Source organism: Sturnus vulgaris, chromosome 5, assembly GCF_052056855.1.
Source record: "Sturnus vulgaris isolate bStuVul1 chromosome 5, bStuVul1.hap1, whole genome shotgun sequence".
NCBI lineage: Eukaryota > Metazoa > Chordata > Aves > Passeriformes > Sturnidae > Sturnus > Sturnus vulgaris.
Window position 1 is genome coordinate 27428406 of NC_142247.1, and position 10901 is coordinate 27439306.

Below are 10901 nucleotides of genomic sequence, written 5' to 3' on the forward strand. Positions count from 1 at the left end.
CGGCCTGAGTCGTGCAGCGCTGGGCTGCAGGCCTGAGGCTTGGCCGCTCGGGATTAGCGCCGGGCGGGCAGGCTGGCAGGATTTCCCGCAGCCAGTTCAGGGTGCCCTCGTCCCAAGACAGGCGGCTGGAAATCCACAACCCTCCCTTCCCTGGGCACCTCTTGGAATCGAGGGAAAACAAACCCGCCCCGTTCGCCTCTTTCTCCGGAACTACAAATCCCGTCGCGCCCCGAGGAGGACTACAGCTCCCAGAATGCTCTGCGCTGTACCGGGAGAGGACGGGCCAAGATGGCGGCAGGAGAGGAGGAAGTGTCCGCGGCAGAGCCGGAGCAGGAGCAGGAGCCGGCGGCGGAGGAGCCGCGGAGCTTCAAGGACTTGGTGAGGCTGGACCGGAGCCGCTTCTGCCTGCGGTGCCGGCTGCCCTGTCCCGAGGAGCAGCGTTCTGCGCGGATGAGGCCGGGGGAGGTGCCGGCCGGCCCGTGTGCCCGCGGCAAGACACGTGCGGCGCTCCGCGGGCAGCGGTGCCGTGCCCGGGCAGAAGTGGCGGGCGCTCGGCCGCTGCCCCGCTGCGGTTGGCATTGCTGCTCCCATCACCGCTCCGCAGCCGGCCCCCGCTATCTTCAAGTTGTCTTAACTTGACATGGTGTTTTTTGTTTTCTATGGTCATGGGTTACCCCTGAGGTGAAGAGATAGCTGTGAGTGGGGAGGGAAGTTCCTTGTGTAAACTAGGGTAAAACTGACCATATTCTTCCTGTGTCAGTCATCTCTAACAGATTTTTAACAAATCCGGTGAAGTTCCTGATAAAAGTGGGGATCACTGTAAGCAGCCGGCCCTTTCAGAGAATTTGCCCTGGGAGCCTGGTGGGATTTGTCTCTGTTAGAGACAAGTTGGCTCCGTTGCAGCATGTATTTAATTTAGATCTTTTTAGTGATGTCTGTTTCCCTTTTCTCTTGTCGCTAATGTCCAGGGAGTGACAGATGTCCTGTGTGAAGCTTGTGACCAGTTGGGATGGAAGGTGCCAACGAAGATCCAAATTGAGGCTATTCCAGTGGCTCTCCAAGGTGAGCAGTGTACTTATCCTGAACTGGGGACTGCTCCAGGAGCTCTATGTAAATGAATTTTGCTGAGTGAGAAGGATCAGGGATGAGTGTGTCCCAGCTTATTAATTGTTGAGGATCTCTGCCCAGAAGTAATTTTCATATTCATTCTGTGTCCTTCCCTGGTGGAGCTTGGAATACTAGTTTATGCTATAACATTGCCTGCAGTCACAAACTTTCAAATGGGTACAAACACTGTTCCTTGAGTGTTCACGCCTGTTGTGTAGTTCTGACTCTCCATGTTAAATTGAATTTTTATTAATCATTTGAATTGCTAGTCTGCATTGATCGTTTTGTTCTTGAAATACTTGGGGGTACACTGGAAGCTTCCAATAGGTTTTGGACTGTGCTGCTTCTGATAGAGACCTACAGAGTGTGTGTGTGTGTGGCTGAAAGTGAAGATGCCTTGACTGATTCCATAGTGTGTATAATTTGCTTTGTTGTGAGCAGGCAACTCTTCGAAATTAGATTTCCAAAGTGAGTAATAACCAAACCACAATGACTTTCTGTAAGCATTCTGGAATTACAAAAGAAAAATTACTGAATTCTGCAGACCTTTCTGTCTCTAGAAATTTTATTTTTTTTTAAATAAAACCCCCCCAAAACACTCTCAAGGAGGAGAGGAGCAACATAGTGACAGAATGGGAAACTCAGTATCTGCTCTGTCCTAGCACTTAACTGTCAGACTCTTTTACTACCCATATAAGATTCTCTTGGGGAAAGAAAAAAACAAAACACAAAGGTAAGACTGCATTCCTGAGAAATTGTTTCCAGTTTAAAGTCTGTTGACAGCATGTTCTTCTCAGCTGTATGAGCTTAGGAGGTCATAATGGATTCTCTTGATGAATTCCACCTTGTTGCCTGCATTGTTTTGGGGCAAAAGACTTTCTGTCCTACCCTTAGTACTGCAAACTGCTTTCGATTACTCTGTTAATCAATGGCTTGTGAAATGTGAGTTTGGTAGTGCTGTTGTCCTGTAGTTTGTGTGACTGAAGTCTCAAACACCGTGGTCTGTTTCCTTATAAGCCAGTAAACAGACAACATTTGAACTGGAATAGTAAGATAGAGTCATTAAGCTGTAAACTGATGTCAGATTTGAGACATAATAAAGTAAAACTTATTTTGAACCTAAGGTTTGCATGTAATCCTGTATATTAACAGAAATGTAACTAGAAAATTGACTATTGAGACTGTAATCCTTGTACAAATAAAATCACAGTCTAAAAATGCTTCAGAGAGATTCTGAAATTCTTTAGTTTGGACCTTTGTTTTTTTGTTTGTTTGTTTGTTTTTTTCCTTCTGTATGTCTGCCTCTTTTTCTGTCCTAAGAGAATTCTTGTGTTTTGTTGCACAGTGCTTTAAACTCTTCTTTCTCTGATCTGAATGTATAATAGTTTTTTGCCCCCTTGCTCCTTCTGGCAGGCAGAGACGTCATTGGACTGGCAGAAACTGGCTCTGGAAAAACAGGAGCCTTTGCTTTGCCAATTCTTCAAGCACTGCTGGAAACACCTCAGCGATTGTTTGCTCTTGTCCTCACACCAACAAGGGAGCTGGCCTTTCAAATCTCAGAGCAGTTTGAAGCTCTTGGATCCTCCATTGGAGTTCAAAGCAGTAAGTAGCTCTTTTATGGTATTGGACCAGTTTTTCTGAAGACCATTTTGTCAGCTTGAGATTGCAAAGCTAAAAATAGAGGATTTGTATGAGGGGTTGAACAAAATGTGAGAAAAGCTTATGCTGCTGAAAGACAGAGATCTGGTAACAGGTTTGCAAAAAAAAAAGACTTGTATGGCCTTTCCTGATGGCATGGTCTACAGCTCTTCTGCATTTTATGTGTAAATAGTTAAGGGTGGAAGTAGAAGAGAATGTTCTCAGTGGTGGATTTGTGTCCAGTGAAATTGCATAGAGCTCCCTGCTATGGTGTGATGTAGTTTAATCTTCGTTTCAGACTGCCTGTATTGATTCTTTAGATAATCTGTCAAAAAAATCTTTGAGTATCTTTAGAATTCCTAGATTTTTGCAGCTGAGTTAAACTGCAAGGAATAGATTCTGCCTGTACCTCTTCAGCTGTGAAAATAAAATACTTGTGGCCTGTAAGGAATTAATTGCATGGCTTAAGAAGCCTGGAAAAGTCAGATATGCTAAAATAAAGTAAATTCTCATAAAAATAAGCTTTTCATTTATACAGAATTGCTGTGAGTGGTGGGCAATAGGACTAAACACTCCAGTGCCAGGGGAGGGCTGGTGCTACACTGAGGGATTCACTCTACTCTGTTTGTTGTGCAGCGGTTATTGTTGGTGGAATTGACACGATGTCTCAATCTCTGGCCTTAGCCAAGAAACCACATGTTATAATTGGTAAGTTGATATGCTGGGGATGTGGAGTATGAATATTACCAAACTGCAGCTAACCAAAGAAAGGAGAGTATATACTTCATTTGTTTTTTGTCCCAAGCTCTGAGTATTGGATTGGTTCCTGCTAGACCTAGAGTGCATTTGGTTTGTTTTTTCATTCTCCTCAAGTGTTTAAAATGCTGGTCCGATCCTTCACAGTACAGCTTGTCTACAGTCTTTTTTGTGTCACTTCTTTTTAGGACATTCTCCAGAGAGTCAGACTCCATCAGTCTTTCTTCAAAACACTCTCTGAAGATACCCTATGAAAGAGTTATTCCCACAAAGCAATCTTTTCTTTTCTTGGGCAAAGAATCCCAGTTCTGTAATGGTCAAGTCTTTTGCCTGTTTGGATATTTTCTTTTGCTTTCATTCTGAATTTTCTCTCATGTTGCTGTTGATAGCAACTCCTGGGCGTCTAGTTGATCATCTGGAGAACACAAAGGGCTTCAACTTACGAGCTCTGAAGTTCCTGGTGATGGATGAGGCTGACCGAATTCTTAACATGGATTTTGAGACAGAGGTAGGAATCTGCTAAAAGACGAGTTTGGAACGCCAGAGGAGTCCCTTTAAAATCACTTCATACAGTCACATAGTAAACACTGAGCTGTTCTGTAGAAATTTGTAGTAAATTGTAACTAAGATCTAATAATTACACAAAAGTCTGTGTTGGGATTAGAACACAGCAGATTTCTGCAGAGCGCTTCAAAAACAGCAGGAGGCACTTTGTCTCTGAAATCCACTGGTGTCTCTGGAATGCCTGATGTAAAATGTAGTTAGTGTAGAAAACACTCACACACACATTCCTGCAGAAACATTACCTGATATTTGCACTGTTGTTGAACTTTTGGAGTTCACACTGCCTAATTGTCAACAAGGTATCAGCCTACACCTTCCCTCTGGAAGAGAAAAAAATTGTTCCTACTGTTTACACATACATTACTCTTCATGTGGATGATCTTTATATTTGTGGAATGCTTGTGTCTTGCTTGCTTGTAGTATTTAGTATTTCCATTTCCTTATTCTTTTACAGGTGGATAAGATACTAAAAGTGATTCCTCGAGACAGGAAGACATTCTTGTTTTCTGCCACCATGACCAAGAAGGTGGGAGCAGGCTAATCTGTTTTAGTTCTCTTCCATCAGGCTATCCTCTTGGCTAACAAGATCTCTGTCCAACTAAATTTCATTGATCTTACCAGGTTCAAAAACTCCAGCGTGCTGCTCTGAAGAATCCTGTTAAATGTGCTGTCTCTTCCAAGTATCAGACAGTTGAAAAACTACAGCAGTACTACATTTTTATTCCCTCCAAATTCAAGGTAATGGCACTTCTGTTTCTTCTCTCTTATTGTCTTTTCTTGTTCCCACATCTGTCCAATATCTTGTAATTTTCTGAGTCCTAGACTTAATGTTGCACATGTGATTATCTTTGGGGTTTTCTGAGCTCTCTTTCTGTTTCTTTGCAGGACAGCTACCTGGTTTATATCTTGAATGAACTGGCTGGTAACTCTTTCATGATATTCTGTAGTACATGTAACAACACTCAGAGGACTGCTCTACTGCTCCGTAACCTGGGGTTCACTGCCATTCCCCTCCATGGGCAGATGAGTCAGGTATGGGCATGACCCCACAGAACTGAGTAGGCAGGGGGCCTAGGGCTTGGGAAATGGGCTGCACCTGAGTACTGAGTCACACCTGCCTTGCAGGGGGAGTATTTCACAGCTGGACTGGATTGATCCACAGAAATTTAGCTAATGTGAATGCTGCCTTTGATTCTATAACATTTTAAAAAGAAATTAGAGAAGTGAAATTTTTGAGTAGTTTCTCCCCCAGTTCTTTTGTGCCAGTATTTTAACAAGAGCATATTAATTAGAAACTAGAATGAGTATTATTCTCTCATTCCCTTTTTATCCTTTTTCCAGAATAAACGTTTGGGTTCTCTAAACAAGTTCAAGGCAAAGGCACGTTCTATTCTGCTGGCTACTGATGTTGCAAGCAGAGGTCTGGACATCCCGCATGTGGATGTGGTGATAAACTTCGATATTCCTACGCACTCTAAGGTAAGCCTGCCTGTGTGCCAGCTCAGAGCTTCTGGTCTGGACTGGGAGCAGGTAGACAAAGGAACAGAGACATTTTTCTTCACTTATGCTGATGGGAAGCCTAATTCTTGATTCTGTACATTGAAAGGTGTAGTTCAGCCTCCACAATTGAGTTGGTGTATCTGTTTGTATGGTCTCATGGCCTGGGTTGTAGAAGTGATCCTGTAATTGAAGAGAGGAAGTGAGGAATGCTTTGCATTTCTGCTCAGACTGTATGTTTTGCCTTATTACATTAAAGGGCTTTGAAAACAGTTTTAACATATTACTGGTTTCGTGTAGTCATCTCTATGCCTGTGATTTCACGTTCTAAACTGTGTTTAAAAAAAAGAATTATGACATTCAACAGGCTTTTGTTTGAGAAAGGTGTCCTTAGGAATGTTTCATCTTTATATCACAAAAGTGCAGCAAAAGGGAAAAAAAAACAAGTTACCATCTCTCTGTCTTATGTAAAGTATGGGATTATCTCAGGGATGTGACTGTTTGCCAGCTTAGTTCCAGAAAGCATATCATTAACATGCACTTCAGGAGTTGCTATTGTTGCTTACAATGATTAAAGATACTGTGCCTTGCAAACAGAAGAAAGCATGGTAGGTCTTTTGAAGATACTCCTTTTGTAAAAGCACAAAAGTAAGAAAAAAGACAGTGGGGGCAGCAACTTGAATGGTGTTATTATGGTCTTTGTGCTCTTCTCTCTCATCTAACCCATAGAACAGATCCTTTCTTACAATCCTCTTTCTGTAAATCCTGTATGGAGAAGGGAGTATTTTAATTTCCATAATGTAATATAAAACATGGAAAACAGCCTAGAACCATATTGACCAAAGATGCTCGATAGATCAGGCTCTTCTAAATTATTCTCAATCATCCTCTCTTTCACCATGCTTACCAAGTTTAAATCTACTTGTCAGAGAGTTTCTCTGAAAGATGCACTATGCAGAGCACTAGATCCCAAGACTGAGAATGCAGGCATGGGGTCACTGTGAATATTAGCTTTCCAAGGAAATGAGAGTGAAGTCTTGGCAAAGGTCATGTATTGCAACTTTTGTCCTGCAGCCTGGAATAATTGGAGTTAGTCTTCTTGTTTAGAAAGAGAATTCAAATGTTAAAAATCAAAGTTAGGCCTCCACTTATGATTCTTCTCAAAGTCTGATACTGCACACCTTCCTGAGTATTTAATCCTGCCATTATGTTCTTGATATTCTCTTGTTCTTTCCTAAAGAGAAAATATATAGGCTGATCTGCTATAAGATCTGTTCTGTGTTTGGTGAACATCTATTATTGCTTATCAAGAAAATTCTTTCCAGGATTACATTCATCGTGTTGGGAGAACAGCTCGAGCTGGGAGATCTGGCAAATCTATCACCTTTGTCACACAGTAAGTGATAAAATTTGACAGACTTACTCTTTCCAGCTGTGTTTCAGAGCAGATAATATCTGACCTTATCCTGGGTGAGAATAAAATACTACTTTTCATTTTGAAGTGCCAGTTGGTTTTATTTAGTTAAAGGGGAGAGAATTCAAAGCCCAGGGTGGGGAGGAAGGAAAGTCTAGATAAATTCTAGAAGCAGGTATTCATTGAACAGAACTGTTTGTAACTGGACTATGCAATATATTTATATATTTTTTAAAAATATAAATAGGTTCAGTGACTGTGGAGGTGTTTTAAAAAACACTGAAGTATTTGTCTAAAAAGAAAATCTTTGCCAAATACTTTTGAGCAAAGATGAGCTGAATAAATCAGAGAAGCCATGCCAAACGGCATCATTTGGATGCAGTTGAGCTGCTTGTGAGACCATCAGCACAAACTAACAGGACCTGCGGGCTGGAGGTAAGGGGTGAAGACTGAGTGGTGACATCTGAGGCCCTCTCAGGAGGGCTGATTCAAGCTGGTGTCCTGTCTTTGCTCAGGTATGATGTAGAGCTGTTCCAGCGCATTGAACACCTGATTGGCAAGAAGCTGCCAGCATTCCCCATGCAAGAGGAAGAAGTTATGATGCTGACAGAGCGTGTGGCTGAGGCCCAGAGGTTTGCTCGAATGGTGGGTGCTGGCTTTTTGACCTTGTCCTTGCTGTAGTCTGAGTTTCTTCAGGTGCAAGAACTCTGGGTTGATCTGTTGATTGCATTGCAGGAGCTGCGGGAGCAGGGAGAGAAGAAACGATCTCGGAATGATGATGATGACACAGAAGAGGCTATTGGTGTCAGGAATAAGGTGGCAGGAGGGAAAAAGAAGAAAAGGAAAGCCTTCTAGTCTGGTATTTGAACAGACGTTTTTATTTTTATGGCTGAGCTATCAAAAACAGTCTACCAAGCCATCTCCAGTGGATTTTTTTTTCAGAACTACTTATGAAATTTGGCAGTCCCTGTGGAAAAAACCTACTTTTCTTCTTTACCAGCTACAGACTGAGCTTGACACATGTTGGTGCCATGGTACCAGATTTCCTTTCAGGGACGCCATCAGAGACCATCACCTCTGGACCTGGAAGCAGCTGTGGTCTGGCCCTGCTCATTCACTACGAAGTGCAGTGTGAGTGCAGCTTTTGCACTGCTGCAGCCTGTCCCACTATCCAGTCTCATTGAGTGCATCTGGAGTCAGATCTGTCAAAAGAGAGAAAAAAGTTAAAAAGAAGTGACTGAGTTTTCACAGCACAGCTGTGATGCCCTTGCCTTGGTGAAGGAATGTGTTACATTAAGAACTCAAAATATATTTTGCTTAATTTTAAAGCTGTTTTTTCTTGTCTTGTCACTGACCTGTTCTGTTCACTTTGTGCATCAGCTCTGCCAGAAAGTTTTCTTCTTGGGTCAATCCTGGCAATTCAGATGTGACATCAGTACCTTAGATTTGTCAGCTGAAGAGCGGTCCAGCACAGAGAGAATGAGTTTCAGCAGGATGAAACTATTCACTGTCTGAAATTCAATCCAATATCTGCTAATGATTGACGCCATCAAGGACGTTAGGTCTGGGTTTTGGGTGGGGTTTCTGTGGCCGATTCTCGTAGTACTTATAAGTGAACACAAGAGGGGGGTATTTACGTGGGAAAGCAACTCAAAAGCTGGGAGGTACGGAAAAACTGGTATCCTGGAAAGCTCTGTTTCCCTAGGCAGGGAACTTTGTTACTTTTAGGCAGTTTTCCATGCCAGATAAATAGACTTTTGCAAGAATGAGGTAAATGTACTTCATATAAAGCCAGAAGGTTACTGCTAGTTCTCAATGACAATAAAAATTTTCACACAGGATGTTCCTACTGGTGGGCAGAGAAGAGTGAGAAGCTCCTGCATTTGTAAATTTATCGAAAACATGAAAATTTAATGCTCAATGGAACCATTCATAAATTGGATTTTGTGCTACATGAAAAACAATGTTCAAAATAGTCCTTTTTAGATCTAAATGGAAAGTAGAAGATATTGCAGTAGTCAAGATGAGTACAGCAGTTATTTCACAGTCAGCATAAATCTAGTATCCATGTGTATGCTAGTCAGAATGCTTTTACACTTTTGTTAGGGGCAGCACATTTTGCAAAGAAATGCCAGAAAACCTAGGTCAGTTTTTTTCATGAGGAACTGAGATACTCCTTGCAGCAAAAAGAGTGCCAGTGTTCACACTCTTTATTTATGTTGTAGCAGTTTACTTAAATCTCCCAAATATCTTCAAGTCTGATAGCTCTAAAATGGTCTTGAGTCAGTGGCAGATAGTGAGTGTACAAATCTTGGGTATGTTCACTGCAAAGAGAATTTGTGTAAAGCAGAAAGAGTGTTTGTCTTCCTCAGTTTAGCACAGAGGGGCAGGGGTGAAAGCCCATAAATGGGAACATGTTCATTCTACACGGCCTTTTGGTAGCAAACCACACAGATAAGAGGAAACAGCCCTATAATGCACCATAGAGAGAACAAAATGAGTGATAATATGGGTGGAGATGGAAATGCTTGTTCCCCATGGAGCAAGGGAACACTCCCAGCTGTCCTGCTGGGTGCCTGAACAAAATTTCTTATTCTTTGCAGGCAGGATAGGGTTGGTTCCAGTATCAGCAACAGCAGCTTAAATCTCTCTGAGGGTCCTGGATCCCTGGAAAACTTCTAGAGTGTTATTCTCAGTTATGCAATGGATAAGATACAGAGTCAGTCCTGAACCAGTCTTGTAAAGTGATGTGAAGGGCACCTTGAACTGCTGGAGGAGGTAGGGCAGAGTCATTCCTTTCAGAAGTAGTGAGGCTTGCTTTAATAGGTTGTTGGAGTCTGGAGCATCTCTGTGTTCTTCCTATGTGGAAGCCTGCAACAGCAGAGGGAATGTCTTGTCCCTTGATGGAGTCAAAGATTATCCCTCTTTTACAGCAGCAAGAGTATTGGTGGAGAGAAATAGAGCTGCTCTTTGTGAAAGAGTACAGAGCCTCCTTGAGAGGAGTGACTAGACAGCTGGCCACCTCCCTTGATTTGGAATGACAAACTGTAGAAGCACTTGGCATGAGACAAGCAAAGGTCTCACCACACCCACATTCTCATTGGTGCCTCACCTGCCACAGGTATGTGCATTCAGTTTCAACTAAAAATATCTGAACAGGTTGGAGGGGCAGGAAATGGACTTTTTATTGTGGCTACTCCAGAGAGGCTGGGTCAGAGGGTGTTGGTATAACTAAAGTGGAATAGGGAGTGTCCAGAGATGTATTTGGGCAAAACAGAATTTGCAGCCAGCCTAAAACAAAATATCTAACTAATCTAATGAAACGTGAGGGGAAAAAAGAATGAAGTGAGACCTGTCTCTCTCTGAATAAATGTTCAGAAAAGACCAGCACTGGTATGTGCACGGCTGCATACTTTTGTTCAACAACTGCTGCGAGTGTGTTTGTTCAGTCAGGAGGGCTTTTGAGGGGCAGTTCTGAAGCATACCCCTGCATGTTCTCGAGTTTCACACAGCAGGGACCTGAGTGGAGGATTAATCTTAGCATGATGTAAGTAGGATTGGGCTAACACAATTTGTCATATTTTTATGGTTGAAACTCAGGTGAAGTTTCAATGTAAGCTCTGTTCTCAAGAAATGTTCAGTGGGGATGTTGGCAGTTTGAAACAATTCTGCACTTCCAAAGTCCATAATGAGAGGGTGATTATTTATGTATTTGTAATACATATTTTAAATTTCACGTATTTGTAATACATATTTTAAATTATGTTTTATGGTTTTGATTTTAATACTGCGTAGGTGAGTACTTGGGGTGGTAACAAATAGGAAGAGAGTGTTTTTAATTTAAATGTTCTAGAGCTAACAGAAGTGGCTCAACCCTTGTGAGAGGAGAAGTAAAATTAAACACATGTCAGTGTGGATAACTAAC

The 10901-nt window shown here is 42.2% G+C and overlaps 1 protein-coding gene across 1 annotated transcript; it reads left to right on the top strand.

Annotated features, from left to right (window-relative positions):
- Positions 1–244: 244 nt before the first annotated feature.
- DDX47 (DEAD-box helicase 47) lies at positions 245–8304 on the top strand. Its single transcript, XM_014892457.2, has 12 exons — positions 245–378; positions 969–1062; positions 2521–2709; positions 3382–3453; positions 3891–4009; positions 4520–4591; positions 4687–4803; positions 4951–5097; positions 5407–5544; positions 6888–6958; positions 7492–7621; positions 7712–8304. The coding sequence occupies exons 1-12, from the start codon at positions 289–291 to the stop codon at positions 7829–7831; spliced, it is 1359 nt and encodes a 452-aa protein (XP_014747943.2). The 5' UTR covers positions 245–288; the 3' UTR covers positions 7832–8304.
- Positions 8305–10901: the final 2597 nt, after the last annotated feature.